At 42.2% G+C, this 16,706-nt stretch overlaps 1 protein-coding gene across 1 annotated transcript in view; it reads right to left on the bottom strand.

The window, feature by feature from the left end:
• Kat14 (lysine acetyltransferase 14) overlaps positions 1-16,706 on the bottom strand; it is a 35,758-nt gene that overhangs the window by 13,792 nt on the left and 5,260 nt on the right. Inside the window, exons 3-4 of the mRNA XM_034495694.2 lie at positions 15,042-15,163; positions 3,987-4,168 (exon numbers count right to left, since the gene is read on the bottom strand). Of these exons, the coding sequence (XP_034351585.1) occupies positions 3,987-4,168; positions 15,042-15,163 (304 nt within the window). The remainder of the gene's footprint in view (positions 1-3,986; positions 4,169-15,041; positions 15,164-16,706) is intronic.

Raw genomic sequence — 16,706 nt, 5'->3', positions numbered from 1 at the left:
TTCTGGGCATTTACAATACAGGTGAGAGAAGGCATCTGAAGTGGCAACTTACGTTCTTTGGAAAGTCGGTTAGATGGTGTTTTGCTGGGGCAAACAGGTGAAGAAACGTTTAGCTGAGGTGGACACAGGTGTGAAAGGCTAAGGCCGACTCCGGAAGGAACTGGCTGCTGAGCTACTAACCTATGAACTCAACTGCCGGTCTCCAGACAACAGATGAAAGTTGCTCCAAAGAACCTTTCTAAACAGGTCCACTTCCCCATGTCCTCTTTCCCACTACCTCTGGGGGTGGTGGGCTACAAGGGAGGTTAAAGTGTTTAAGAACCATCATTAAAAATAGGTTTTGAGGGCTGGAGAGATGGCTCAGTGGTTAAGAGCACTGACTGCTCTGCCAGAGGTCCTGAGTTCAATTCCCAGCAACCACATGGTGGCTCACAAGCATCTGTAATAGGGTCTGGTGCCCTCTTCTGGTGTACCCACATACATGAAATAAATAAATCTTAAAAAAGAAAAAAAAATAGGTTTTGAGCCAGGCAGTGGTGGTGCATGCCTTTAATTCCCAGCACTTGAAAGGCAGAGACAGGTGGATTTCTGAGGCCAGCCTGGTCTACAGAGTGAGTTCCAGGACAGCAAGGGCTACACTGAGCACTGAGGAACCCTGTCTCGAAAAACCAAAAAAAAAAAAAAAAAAAAAAAAAAAAAGAATAGTGCCTGTCTTATAAGTTACCTCCGTTTATAACCACTCTTACATTTATTTATTTAACAAAAAAAAAGGAGGTTTTGAAAAAAAGTAATGTTACAGGCACCTCATTTCCACTTCGATGTGGGTACTGAGAAATGGACTTGGGCCTTCTGCAAAAGCCTCAAGTGCTCCTAATGTCAGAACCATCTTTCCATCCCCTTAACTTTTTTTGTTTTAATATTAACTATTTCTCTCATAATGTACTTTTGATATCATGTTTAATACATAGAAATGTTCAACAAATGCCCTAACCAAAAACCTTACCTGTCTTCAGAAAGTTTTAGCTCAGTGTGATGATGCACACCTGTGATTCCAGTAGAAGGGGCTGAGACTCTAAAGTTCAAAGCCAGCTGGAGGTAAATAGTGAGTTAATGCCAGCCCTTAATAGCAAGACCTTTCTTAAACAAAAGCTGAATTGCAAATTTAAACAAATTAAGACTATCAATTCTCTTTCACATCCTGAACTGGTAACATTTCGTAATGATTACAAAGAATATGATGTGCCTTTCTGACTTATTTTTTTGATAGAAAATAAATTTTACTAGCATAGTGAAGGGTAATTTGGCTTTTTAACTAACTATACTTTTTGATCTAGCAATACTATTTTTAGTAATTTATCATAATTTGTACATATGCAAAAATTTGAAAAACTGTAGCACTGTGTAAAATGACAATAAGAAAGGGCAAAAGCTGAGTGGAGTAGTTCATGCCTACCATCCCAGCACTCGAGGGTAAAGACTCATGCCTACCATCCCAGCACTCAGAGGGTAAAGGCTCATGCCTACCATCCCAGCACTCAGAGGGTAAAGGCTCATGCCTACCATCCCAGCACTCAGAGGGTAAAGGCTCATGCCTACCATCCCAGCACTCAGAGGGTAAAGGCTCATGCCTACCATCCCAGCACTCAGAGAGTAAAGGCTCATGCCTACCATCCCAGCACTCAGAGAGTAAAGGCAGGAGGATCAGAACTCACAGCCAGCCTATGCTACATGACACTGCCTTGGGACTTGGGGCTATAGTTCCATACCTGGCAGCAGAATCTGCCTCAAAGAGCCCAGGCATCTTCAAAGGCTGACCACCTGAACTCCATCCTGGGACCACACATGGAAGAAAAACAGACTCCCACAAGTTGCCCTCTGACTTTCACAGGAGTACATGGTACCCTTTCCTCCCCACGGACACAAATAAATTTATTTTAAAATTAATAATTAAAAACTAAAGCTCAGGGGCTGGAGAGATGGCTCAGCAGTTAAGAACACTGACTGCTCTTCCAGAGGTCCTGAGTTCAATTCCCAGCAACCACATGGTGGCTCATGGCCATCTGTAATAGGATCTGATATCCTCTTCTGGTGAGTCTGAAGACAGCAACAGTGTACTCATACATAAAATAAATAAATAAATCTTTAAAACCAAAACAAAACTAAAAGCTCAGTCCTGGTGGCACAATTAATCCCAGAACTCCAGAGGTGGAGGCAAGAGGATCAGGAGTTCAATGCTAAGCTCGGCTACATGAAACCTCAGACCAACCAACCGCATGTAATAACAGCAACAATTAACAAAGGAAGAAACTATCAGAATGTCCACAATAGGTGTGCTGGCTAGTTTTATGTCAACTTGATAAGCTACAGTCACTGAAGAGGAGGGAGACTCAATAAAATCAGGCTATAGGAGAATCTGTAGGACATTTTCTTAATTAGTAATTGACGTTCAAAGGGCCAGTCTATTATGGGTGGGGGCACCCCTGGACAGATGGTCCTGGGTTTTTTTAAAAAGCAGGCTGAGCAAGCCATGAGAGCAAGTCAGAAAGCAACTCCATGGCCTCTGCATCAGCTCCTGCGTCCAGGTTCCTGCCTTACTTGAGCTCCTGTCTGACTTCCTTTGATGATGAACAGTGCTGTGGAAACATAAGCCAAATAAAGCTTTTCTTTCCCAAGTTGTTTCTGGCCATGGTGTCTCATCACAGCAGTAGTAACCCAAACTAAGTCAACAGGGGAGTGTTTTGATGTTATCATAAAATGGCCATATACTGGAGTCAATGAAACAAACAAACAAAAAACCAGGGTAGATCACATACACTGCAACTGAAAGATATCCAAGGCATACTAAGGGACAGCGTGAAGGGTTAATGTGTAACAGTATACTTATGCTTTTTACTCACTTTGAGGCAGTCTTGCTGTAGCTTAGATTGACCTGGAACTCATAATCACTATGCCTCAAGCTTCTCTAGTGCTGGCTTATGTGTGCCAGTATACCTAGTCATGCTTCGTGTGTGTGTGTGTGTGTGTGTGTGTGTGTGTTTTGGATCTCACTGGATAGCTCTGGCTGCCTGGAACTCACTATGTAGACCAGGCTGGCCTGAACTCACAGAGATTTACCTGCCTCTGCCTTCAGAGTACTAAGATTAAAAGCAGGCTTTCAAAAGCTGTTTAGCTGGACAGTGGTGACCCGTGCCATTAATCCCAGCACTTGGGAGGTAGAGGCAGGCAGATTTCTGTGAGGTGAGGCCAGCCTGGTCTACAGAACTAGATTCAGGACATCCAAAGAAACCATGTCTCAAAAAAACAAAGTTTTTTAGATTAAAAAAAAAAAAAAAAATCAACATGTGCTAATGAGGAGTTAAAATGCTATTTAAACACAAAATGGCATCATGGTCATCCTATAAAGAAGGAACACACTAGAGACACACACTGAAATATTGAAGGATAAAATGTTTTTAAATAAGTCAAAGATGCAGATGGGTGGGGAGGACAAAGAGCCGGATAAATGGCAACACTGGAATGACCACCGCTGAAGAGAAGGACGCCTGACGTCCACACTGTTCTCTACTCCTTCAAGTAGGCTTACGTTTCTACAATCAAAAGCTTAAAGGGAATCAGACTGAAAACAATCTTCTGTTTCATGTGATGGTATACGTCTGTAATCCCAACACTTGAGAGGTAGAGGCAGGAGGATGGTTCAACGAAAGCAAAGGCGAGCATGTACTGCAAGTGAGTTCAGGGCAGCTTTGACTAGAGATCGTGTGAAGACAGGCAGACAGAAAGAATGGGAGTGGGGGAAGACGCCAAAGGAAATGATAAAACTAATGACTTCATTAGGATAAAATGTTTTCTATAGTATTTGCATACAGGAAGACTCCCTAGCACCCCAACTCCTGTGACTGTGAAACTGTCCAGCCCCACAGCTCCAGAGGCATCTAGTGGGAGCTGGGGAAAGTCTCGAGCCCAGGCGGGGACTTCTCACAACTTACCTTTCACTTTCAAAGTGGAAACAGACAGCTTCTCTCCCTCCGGTCTCATTGTTGGGGGTCTGTTATGAACAAGTTTCCACCATCCAGGTTCTCCAAATTCTTGAGCACCTGACCGGAAATAAACAGGACTTCCCACGCTGAGGCAACCTGCTACCGTGCTCCACCACGTTGACGTCTTTTTCCTAAAGTGCAGAGAATTTCAAAGCTATCGACACTTCAATTTGATCACAGCAAAAAAAAGTACATTCGACATAAACTCTGCACTGGGGGAAGAAACAGCACTGCAGCCCAGAACCAGGGGTGGAGACTGCCTGCCTTCACACTTTGGCTTTGTTACCTTGTGGCTGCCTCAGTTTCTTCATCTTGAGAAACCAGGAGAACAGAATTACCTTATAGGGTGGCTAAGAGATCAAATGAAGTAATTCAAACATAAAACACTTATCACATGCAGATATGATGGCATACACATTTAATCTCAGCACTTGCAGAGGCAGAAGCAGGAATATCTCTGAGTTCAAGGTCATCCTGGTCTACATATCAGAGTTCCAGGACACTCAGGACTACACGAAGAGACCCCGTCTCAAAAAACAACAAAACAAACAGACTAAAAACAACCACTTACCAATTATCACAGGGGGAAAAAAGCTGGCTTGCTTTCCTTGCTATGAGCCTGGGCATTGATGACACAGTTAATCACTGTGAATAGCTGTTTCACCCAGAGAACACATTTCTGTGTGATTCAGTGTGCCCTGACATGCCAGAGTGGTTCCGAGGCAAGCTTCACAGACAGCAAATATAACAGCATAAACAGAGTGGTTCCGAGGCATGCTTCACAGACAGACAGACAGCAAATATAACAGCATACAGACGCGTGCTGAAGGCCAAGTAGTCATCCACTAAAAATCAGTTTAATGGCCACAATTTCCACCTGACAAATATAAATCAACTACCAGAATTTCTCAAAAATTAACTTTTACAGATGGAGTACAATCTTTCGCCAGAAAACACTGCTTCAAACATGTACCAGAAAATGAAGGGCAAACCTTCAGCAAGAGCGACAGCTTGGACAAGTCTCCAGTCCATACGCTAAGGCTTGATCTCAGGTGGTGCTACTGGAGGTGTGGACAGTAACAAGTGTGGTCTTCTGGGAGGTCCTTAGTTCACTGGGCATGCTCCCTTAGTCTCTCCATCAGTCCTTCCCTGTCTCTCTTCCTGACTCCAAAAATGACAGCTTGTTTTGACACATATTCACACCAAGATAGACTATCCTCATTAGAGGCTCAACCAAAGGGTCACCTGATCACAGGACTGAACTTCTATCAGGCAAAAGAACCCTCCTTCCTTCATGAGTATCCTGCGTCAGGTAGCTCATGACGGTGATGAGGCTCTTTCCTTCAGGAGCAGCATGCGTCGGGCGGGCGCCCGTTATAGTGATGGGAAGCTGCCAGAGTATGCACAAGTACTACCTTCCTTCCAGCCCATCTTTGGGTTCCAAGCACCTTTCCTACACCCTCATTTTTTTTAAACCTTTCCAACCCATTCCACTCACTCAAGAGCTAAGACAATGAGAGAAACTGTCCATCTTGCTTTCTCAACCCCACCCTTTCCTTGGCAATCATTCTACCAAGGAATGTGGCCATGAGGATTCAAAGAGTAACAAGAATAAGTGGAGTATCATGCCTCCCTAACAATGTTCCCCAGAGCTTGCCTGCTCCAGCAATTTAAGTTAATCTTCATGGTGTGTGTGCAGTGCCTGGAAACAAAAAGGATGTCAGATTTCTGGGAACTAGAGTCACAGATGTTTGTGAGATATTGGTGCTGGGAATCAAACCTGTGTCTTGTAGAACAAAGCCAGTGCTTTGACTCCCTAAGCCACCTCTCCAGCCCTGATACCAGTCATTCTTAAAAGTCCAAGCATCCCTGGGGCTCAAGCCCCTCTGGGCATATAAGATAAAAATTATTTTAAGAATACTAAGGTGTTTGTCTTTTCATGTTAATTTTTACAAGTGTTTAGTAGTTTCCAGTGACTATGACATGTGACAGTCAACATATCGAATGTGGAAGATGGGACCAATCTTCTAAAATCCAGACAGTATTGAGATTTGCAAAAAAAAAAAAAAAAAAAAAAAAAAAATGCCACTTTTCATTTTGTTTTATAAAACATTTTTTTCATAAAGATATTTTTGCTATTCTGGGGGCTGGGGGACACATGGACCAAGGTGCATGTGCCAACATCAACCAACTTGTGGGACTGAATTTTCACAGATGTGTCCTGGGGATTGAACTCAGCTCATCAGGCTTGGCAGCAAGCTCTTTTATCCTCTGAGTCATTTCACTGGCCCAGATGTATGTTATTTTTAAACATAAATGTTTTAAATTTTCTCCTTAATCTTCTAAAATGGCAAATATCAAGATATATACAATTAATATAAACAAAGGCTGTTTGTAATCCCAAATGTTTAAGAGTATAATTGGAACCTAAGACCAAAAGGCTTAAGGATCACACTTCTTCAAATGTGGTAGTGGTGGTGATGGCGATAAGTTGTTGCTGAGACAGTGTCTCACTACGCTGCTTGGCTGGCATGGAAAACTCTCTATCCTTTATTTTTGCTTTATGTATATGGATGTTATGCCTGCATGTATGACTGTGCACTGTGTATGCAGAGTGCTGGAAGAAGCCAGAAGTCAGATCTTCTGGGACTGGATACAGTTATGAGCCAACACGTGGGTGCTGGGAATAGAACCCTACTCCTCTTGAAGAACAACCAGTGCTCTTAACCCTCGCTCTCCAGTCCCATGGAACTCTATATAGACCGGCTAACCTTGAACTCTGAGGCCCACCTGCCTCATCTTCCAAATTCTTCAATTAAAGGCATGCACCGCCATACCCACCACATTCCATGCAAATGAAATATTAAGACAGTCAAAAGCACAGCCAGTGTCTGCGGCTGGAAGAGAGAAGGAGAGCTGTCCAAAGTGTGCAGTGCTACAGATCTGCTGGACAAGAACGCCAGAGATCTTTGCCCAGCACTGTGAATATTCTTAGCACTACCAAACCATAACATTTAAAGATGATTAAGTTGGGTGTCTGGAGAGATGGCTCAGCAATTAAGAGCATGTGTTCTTCCAAAGGATCTAAGTTCAATCCCCACCACCTACATGGTGGGTCACAACTATAACTCCAGTTCTAGGGTGTTGGGAGGCGACTCCTAGCAGAAAGCAGCTATCATCTTTGCAGCCATCTCAGACCATATACCCTGACAAGAAACTTGTTTTCAACAGCCTACAACAGCTGAGCACACTCTGATAAACATCTTGTTTTTTCTCACATATCTTGTTTTGTTGTTAGTGCCCCCAGCTGCAAGGCGAACATGGTAAAGTGTCTTCAGCTGTGTCCCCTGCTTATGCTTATAAATACCCAGGATTTCCTTTCAGTAAGTGGGACTTGATCACACACCCCGTCTTGTCTCCATTCTTTGCATCTCTTGCCCCTTCATCCCCACTCTCTTGCTAGACCCTGACCCTAGAACTGGAGCAGCAACTCGCACTGAAACATAGTGGCACCTCAACACTGGAGCTCCAGTAAGCGAGATACAGTGAAGGACAATGTGGGAACTGGTCAGCGAGCACCCTCACTCCTGTGCTGGAGAACCTGTCAGCTGACGGAGCTGGCTTGGCAGTGGTGCTCAATGTGAGACAGCAAGAATGAGAGACCCAGTGAGGGACGTTACTGGAAGAAGAGTCTGCCGAGAATTCAGAAATGACACAAACAAAGGTGATTGCAGTGAGACCAGTAGGTCATAGTAATGAAAATGGGGCAAGAAATAAGTGAGCAGAAACAGATGAAAAAGGCTTTAAAGACTCAAGGAGTAAATTGCAGGCCGCCCTGAGTCAAGAGAGCCAAACAGATAAATAGATAAACAGGCAGAGAGTTGAACAGAAAGATAGTGTTAATCAGTTATATTAGATTGATTTAACTTTCAAAATAGGTGTGATTCTGAGTTGTGTAGTTAGATTTTTCCTCTGGATAAAAGGTCAGTATAAAGGCTTTTCTGGTTACTGGTTCGAGGAGAGGCAGATTTGGGAAGTTTTTCTATGTGTTTTCTGAAGAGGTCATTAAGGTAGTAGTTCTATCTTCCAGAATTATATGGATCAGACATGACAGAGGTAGGCCTCCAGAAGACTAGATTCCAGAGAATCAAACAAAATATCTTGATACTAAAATTTGTTTTGAGATTTGTATATTACAGAATACACAGCCTTGGTGAATGAATCTTCTTATCACCTGCATGTTCACTGATGCCCTGGACTTCCAGCTGGATGCAGTTAAGACAGACATCAGAGGCTTAAAGTCAATTTACCCTTCCCCTCATCCCTCTTCTAATATCTCAACGCCCATATTCAGCTTGAAGAAGTTAATGAAGAGTTGGCGCCCCAATTCCCTGGACTTCGGGAAGTGAGGTGGTTAATACTAGGCTGCCTTTCTAGCAAAAAGTAACAGTTTTATTGGAACAGGGAGGAAGAGCTAAAATTGATTACACAGCCATAATCTATTGATAGAAATTTGTATAATTGTTACTAAGCTGATACAAATTCAAGGATTTCATTGGTATAATTTCTTCCATTCAAAATTTGTGGATACAAGGCTTAGACCTTTAACTTCTCCAACAGAGGGAATTGTGAGTTGCCCTTAAAAAAGAGTGTTGCACAGGGTGGTGGTGTCACACGCCTTTAATCCCAGCACTTGGGAGGCAGAGGCAGGCGGATTTCTGAGTTCAAGGCCAGCCTGGTCTACAGAGTGAGTTCCAGGACAGCCTGGGCTACACAAAGAAACCCTGTCTCAAAAAAAAAAAAACAAAAACAAAAATAAATAAATACATACATACATACATACCCAGGATTTCCTTTCAGTAAATGGGACTTGATCACACACCCTGTCTTGTCTCCATTCTTTGTGTCTCTTGCCCCTTCATCCCCAATCTCTCTTGCTAGACCCTGTTGTCTGAGCCCCTCGGACCAGAGCACTTAGCCCCAAGCGTGGGACAGAGCGGGTCCACAACAGTTGAGGCAGTGTGGGCCTCAACACTAGGGAACCCACAACTTTCTTCTGACATCAGAGGCCACACCATGTACACATGTGATACACAGACATACATGTGAAAAAAAGAAACAAAATAAAACTAATTAAAATTTCAATATTTAAGTTCATAAGTATATAATACTTTTATCACAATAAATAATAAGATTGAGACAGGAAAGATTTTAAAAACCACTGTGTTGGGGCTGGAGAGATGGATCAACAGTTAAGAGCACTTGTTGCAAAGAGTATGAGTTCAGTTCCCAGCACTTGGGGGCTCACAACCATCCATAATTTCAGATCCTAGGGACCCAACACTCTCTTCTGACCTCTGTGGGCATGCAAGCATATGATGCAAAGACAAAAATACATGCAGGCAAACATTCATACACATAAAAATAATATCTAAAAAAAAAACAAACAAACACTGTATTGTTTACCAAAGTATGAGACATGAGCTCACACACTGGCAGTGAGAATCTAAGCACATATGCTTTCTGGAGGTTACTCTGAAAATACGTGTTTGATGTGCATATTTCTGGAACCCAGAAATCAAAGATAAAAAGGAAACACAAGAATTTAAGTCCTTTCCTTCTGCCTCATGAGTGCTGGGCACCAGACTCAGGCTGTCAGGCTTAGCAGCCAGTGCTCTACCTACTGAGCCACCAACATCTCCCATTACCATTATCTTTATATAAGGCTGTAAGGTGGACCGAGAGACAGATGCATGCAGACGAACCATTATGTAAAGACAGAGCAATACATCTATTTGTGGTATTTTCATTAAGGCACCACCCACAAATGAACACAGCGTATGACAGGCAGAGCACAGACATACAAGCGATCACTACTTGCACCTTTGTGTAAATGTGATCCACCTATCCACTCATCCACTCCTCTCTCAGGCACATCTTTATTGTGGTGAAATAGGCAAATTATGTGCATCTTCACCAATTTTAAATGTACAATTCAGTGGCCATTAAGCACATTCATATCTATGGCCATTACCATCATCCACCTTCATTTTATTGTACAAGACAAAGTCTATACTCAGTAAACAAAAATAATTGTCAAAGGCTGCCCTACTCCAAAGTTGATGACAGCCATTACTCTATTTCCTGGATCTGTGTATTTTCATTACTACCTAACCTAAGTGGAATCGTACAGTATGCTTATGATTGAAATTCATGCAGCATAGTATTCTCAAGATTTATGCATGTTGTAAAACATGGCAGAATTTTATTCCTTTCTAAGACTGAATATTCCATTCTATGTACATACTATGCTTATACATTCATATGTGAATAGTGCGTCCTTACTTTAGTTACTGTGAGTACCAGAGCAAAATTCTAGATACGATAATCCTTCATTCAACTTTTTGAGGAACCACCAGACTGCATGCCATGCAATTATACATTCCTATCCTAAGTACATGGGTGTGCTATTACAGTTGTTGGTCACTGGCTGACTGAGAAGGCTTTCACTATATGGCAAAAGTTCTATATACCCTTTGTCTAGTTTTGAACTCATAATCCTCCTGCCTCATGCTCCTGTAGTATGAAGGTGGGATCTCACTGCAGTGGGTTTGCGTTTTTCTAGTGACTAGTGACTTGAACATCTTTTATGTGCTTAGTCCCATTTTGTAACATCACTGCCCATATATGCAGTGAGGTAAGATGCAATGCCACTGGCAGTAGCCAGTCTCCATTCACTGCTGTGACGAGAAGCAGCAACCAGTGACTGGAACACAAGCACACAGTATTACAAAGGGTGCTTTCGGCTACCCTGGATCCTATGGTCTATTCGCAAGTAGCCACAAGATCAGGTGCATATAGCTCCCTGCCTTGGGCTGGATGTGGGTGACATGTATCTAGTAAACTGCTATTATGCTAAGAACTGAAAAGAAATTGAACACAGTCTGCTATCCATCCCCTAGAAGATACAACAAGCCTTTATTAAACACAGGAGTTCCAACACAGTTTCCTTAAACTGGTTCTACAAGTAAAATTGTAGTAGGTGGTAACAGTATTGGCCCAGGATCATCTTTAGATAGTTGAGTTTCTTGTTTGTTATTTTGCATAGTCCTAGTTGTCCTGGAATTTGCTCTGTAGAACAGGCTGGCCTTGAACTCAGAGATCCACCTGTCTCTGCCTCCAGAGTGAGATTAAAGGCATGTGCTACCATCACCAGGCTTTTTGTTTTGTTTTTAAGAGAGGCTTTCTCTCTATGTGACCTTAGCTGGCCTGGAACTTGCTATGTAGACATGGCTACCCTCAAACTTACACATATCCTCCTGACTTTGCCACTGACTGGCACACCACCACACCCAGTTGTTAAAAAATGTAACTACTATGACTATGATCTATCATATTCCATCAACTCTAAAACCCACTGATGAAGATACGCATTTATATGGTATATCTTATACATGGTACAGTATAAATGATACCATTTATTCATACAGCTATGGAGAAGAATAAGGTAGCTACCAATTAAACTGTAACAAAAAGAAACTGTCAAACAAAATAAGGCATTATTTTATTGGAGCTGCAGAGATAGATCAGTAGTTAAGAGCACTTACTGCTCTTATAGAGGACATGTATCACGTGGTTCACAGTCATGTGCAACTCTAGTGCCAGGAGATCCAATACCCTCCAGTCTCTGTGGGTACCTGCAGGCATGTAGTATACCTAACCTCACACACACAGACACACACTTGCACATATAAATAAGTGTATCCTATCCTTAAAAGGATGTTTAAAGAGCTGGGTAGTGATCATTCACACCTTTAAGCCTATCATTCAGGAGGCAGAGGCAGGCAGATGTCTATATGTTTGAAGACAGTCTGGTCTACAAAGTGAGTTCCAGAACAGCCAGGGCTACACAGAGAAACCCTGTCTAGAAAATACTTTTTTTAATTATATTTATGTGTATTTGTGTATCTGTATAAGAATATGCCACATGCCTGCATTGCCCATGGAGGCCAGAAGACAGTGTCATATTCCCTGGAACTGGAACTATAGACAGTTGTAAGATGCCTGATGTGGGGGGTTGAAAACCAAGTTCAAGTCCGCTGGAAGAGCAGGAAGCATTCAGAGCCACCTCTGTAGCTCCACCAATTTTTTTAAAAAAAAAAACTATGACATACTATTAATTGTAAGATATATCCAACTTTCAAAAATGTCAAATTGTTAAAAACTATCTTAAAAACCAGTGACTATAGCAAATAGCAGAAAGTGCTCACACTATTTCTCAATAATTAACATTCTTGGAGGCTGAGATGGCTCAGTTGGTAAAGTACTTGCTGCACAAGTAGGAGAACCTGAGTTCAATCTCTAGTGCACACTCACATGCCTGCGCACACGCCCACCATGGCCATGCACACTCACACTCACATGCCCACACACATGCAGTGTCTTCTACAAGCATTCAAAGCCAGGACTGTGAAAGCAGATTAAACAATCACAACTACTCTACTCTATAGTAAGAGCCAGGCCTGGTGTAGGTGGTACACACCTACAATTCTAGTGCTTGAGAGGTTGAGGTAAGAATATTCCTGAGTTAGAAGACAGCCTGGGCTATAGAGGAGTAGAATCTCAAAAAAAAACAGTCAAAATACTGCCTGATGTGATAGCTCACATCTTTAATCCCAGCACTCAGGAGGCAGAGGCAGGCAGATCTCTATGAGTTCAAGGTCAGCATGGTCTATACAGTGAATTCTAGGCCAGCCAGGACTATACAGTCAGACCCTGTCTCAAAAACAAACAACCAAAACAAAACATGTAGCAATTAAATTTTCACATGTTCTTTAACTTGTTTCTAAAACTGTACATAAAACATTTAGGTTATTCTTAAATAAACTTTCATATATTTAAACTAACAAAACATTAAAGGCATAAACCAAAACACTGGTGAGGAATGTAGCCAAATTGAAAAGTTAATTCCACGATGTACTTTTCCCTTAACTCTGTGACAAATAAAAAGGAGAGCCCATACTTAAACCTTTAAGGGCTGGGTCTGATTTAGCTCATTTGGTAGAGTACTTAGTGAGGATCTAAGTTTCACTACCATCATTGCATAAAACAGGGCATGGCAGAGGCAGGAGCAGCACAAGTTCAAGGAATCTTCAGCTATGTAGTAGGTTTGAGGACAGCCTAGGCTACATAAGACCTTTCTCAAAAACAAAATAAGGACTATCCTGCAGAGAACAGAATAAAAATAGCTCTCAAAAAAGTTTAACTTAAAAGTGCTTACAGGTGTCTTCTGTTGTGGACAATGACTGTCAGCTCATAGGGACAGCTATCTGGTCATTTGGTAACCACCTAAGATGAGTAGTTTCTGGGGACCTTTCTAATCACTGATGTTTAAAGCAGTTCTCCAGGGGAGGGACTAGATTGTGGCTGGACACTCAGGAAATGGATTCACAGTGATTTCTAAATCTCCTCCTATCTCCTGGATAGACTACAGAAAAGTTACTGCTGTAAACTCTCACTATACTTGTGGCCTTTCTGATCAAAACCAAAAGGTCTGGCTTGTCCTTACAGCATGAGACCCAGCTACAATTTCACACTGCTGACTTATCTTCATGTATCAACGTTAAGAATTAGTTTACTTATAGCAAATCATACAAGTTTTCCACTTACAGTGTAATGTTCTTTTAAAAACAAGTGTGTTTTTTAAAATTAACTTTATGAAGTAGGGAGATTAAGTAAATAATTCAGATGCTATACCAACAGCAACACAAACTCCGGGCTTAATGGTTAAACTACACAGACACTGCAGGACAATGACTGCTTCTCACTGGTTTGTCAGAAACAAAAAAGCCTTGGCCAGCTCCTCTCAGATCATGCTCTGGACCGTGGCCAATAACTCCTATTCACATAGGCAATAATGTTAGAAACAGGTAATCTATATTCACTTTCTTCCAGAAGAAAATTCACTAAACAGAAAGCACTCAGAGATCATGAAAACATTCCAAGATCTAACTTTACAATTTCTCCCATTTCTGGTCCTTTATAAATAGGGCATATTAAATTCCATAAATAGTGCTGGGGCAGTAAATTAAAACAACAGATTCCTTTGCTTAGAGAAAGCACTTGTCACAGTGTTAACTCATTTCTCAGTAGCACTAAAGAATGCAAGAAGTAAAATAACCCCTTTTGTAAACATCTTTCTACTTTGCTGCTGTCTCCCCACAGCCTTCAGGCCTGTAGGAAACCTAAACAAAGCTGCCTTCTCAGTACAGAGGGAGAAGGCTGCCAAAGCTCGGAATGTGGTCCAGCTTTGCTCTGCAGCAGAGTGGTGCAGAGCCGCTGTCATCTCTGCTGACCTAATTTACAGCACTATGCATCTCACCTAGGACCTCAGAGAGCAACCAGGAACCATCACCTCAAAACTCACCAGGGCCGTCACACTCATCTCCACTTCTCAGCTCTGTAGACTGACTGACCTGGCCTTCAGCATAGCCTCAGCCACACAGGCCTAAGTCTGATGTTCACCCTAACTTGAATGAGCCGTGTGTGTGTGTGTGTGTGTGTGTGTGTGTGTGTGTGTGTGTGTGTCAAACTTTACTAAGAACAGTGGATGAAAAGTATGGGTGTGCTCTCTGGATCTCCAGAGTTGATAAGGGAAAGGCTGTAAGAATTCACTAAGAGCAATCTACATGGGTGCTGTTATCAATTGCCCTTTCTGTTTCTCTTCTGACCTCTATGTCCCTCATTTTACAGGACATCACAGTCCTCTTTCCTCAAGTCAGTTACTCTCAAACACATTTTTAAAAACCTAACAATCTCTGCAGAAGCATCATGCTCGCCTCTGGAAGCAGAATTAGGAAGCAATGCAAATCCACATTTCCTGGTATTCAGTTTTCCTTTGAGCTACACTGTAAAAATCCCTAACAGGGCTACACTAGGTTCTCAGCTTGTGCATACCTTTTTTACATCTTTCTACAAGAATAAGATGTTTTAAAATCATGTTACCTATTTCCTAGTAAAAAAGTCCAATGTTTCTCAATAAAAGCACAGATATCTTCTTTCCACCGGAAATAACCTTGACGTCCACTTCCTTCCAGAGACAAGTTGTACATTGCCAGCATGACCACCTGAAACACAAATGGAAGACGGCTGGGAGGGTAGCCTGAGGAGGGATGTCAGCATCCATAGGAAAAAGCTGTTCTGTTTTAGATTCCAAGTAGGAAGGGGAAATAGACGACACAGAGGATGAGCTCTGGCGATAACCCGGGCAGAGTCTTCCTTCCTTTGTTGCTTTTGTAAGGTATCACTAGGTCAGTTATTAGGTACAACTGTTCTGTATGTGTCACACAGGAAGGGCTGGTGTGTGGCTGGGCTGACCAGGAGGCTCTGTCATAAGCACCCTACTATTCCCCGTAACTCTAAACAGAGAGGTTGACTGCTGACAGCAGACCTTCAGGAACTGACTACATATAACACATTCTGACCGATGGTGCTTGCTAGCCTTTATTCGAAGTTTTGAAAACCATTCCTGAATGCAAACTTTTCTAAGCTTTTTACCAGGCAAAGACAAGACTCAAAATTTCAGAGTCTTGTCTTTCAAATTTCAGAGCTGGTCAGTCTTACATGTGTGTATCCACTCAGGGGCACAGCCATTTAGAGCTGTAGATCCCTTTCTTCAAATACAGACAGCACTAGACAGGGAACTAAAAGGCCTGGCTGCCCATCCCACCCACAAAGGACTCCAAGACACCCTCAGCTCAGTGTAGCAACTCCTATCTAGTCCAAGCCTGTTAGCTTTATAGACAAGGAATCTTGGCCTACTGTGAGAAGTACGGCCCAGAAATACAAAACCACGTGCCATTATAGAAGACTTTAGTAACACAGAAGAACAAAGTAAGAGGAAAAGCATCTAAAATCCACCATCAGGAAAAAAGCACCAGGAGCTGGAGAGCTGGCTCAGCACTCAAGAGCCCTTGCTGCTCTTCCAGAGGACCAGAGTTCAGTTCCCAGCACCCAAGCAGAGGCTCACAACTGCTTGTAACTCCAGCTGCAGGGGATCAAAAAAACCTGCACATGTGTGCACACACACATACATACACACGCATGCGCACGCACACTCACATGCTATATAACATACAAATCTTAATTTCTTTTAAAGTTTCCATATAAAAAACGAAGCATGCACTTTGCTGTGAGTAGTTAGGTACCTATTACTGTAGTACTCAAGAGGCTGGGGTAGGATTGTGAACTCAAGTACAGCCTATCTCAAAAAACAAAAGCAAATAATAACAAATGAAAAATTTTAAAAGGCAGGTTTCAGCATTTCAATGGCTATGCTTTCACACAATTCTTGGCACTTGTATTTATACAGATGTTTTACATATGTAATATTATAGAAATGGACAAAACTGTAGAAGCTACTGAAAACCATGATGTCTTCTACTCTTCCAGAAGACCCAAAGAGCAGTTCCCAGCACCCATGTCAGGTGACTTACAACTACCTGCACCTCCAGCTCAGAGGTGCCCACCCTTTTCTAGCCTCTGCAGGCCCTCACACATGTGTAGACACATACATATACACAAGATAAAACAAATACTCTAAAACATTGAGAGACCAGAGCCTAGAAAAGAATTCTTTTTTTTTTGTTTGTTTTTTGTTTTTTTGGGGTT

The sequence above is a fragment of the Arvicanthis niloticus genome, chromosome 2, assembly GCF_011762505.2.
Source record: "Arvicanthis niloticus isolate mArvNil1 chromosome 2, mArvNil1.pat.X, whole genome shotgun sequence".
Lineage (NCBI taxonomy): Eukaryota > Metazoa > Chordata > Mammalia > Rodentia > Muridae > Arvicanthis > Arvicanthis niloticus.
Note: the sequence above shows the minus strand (reverse complement) of the source record. Positions and strands in the feature narration are given on the sequence as shown.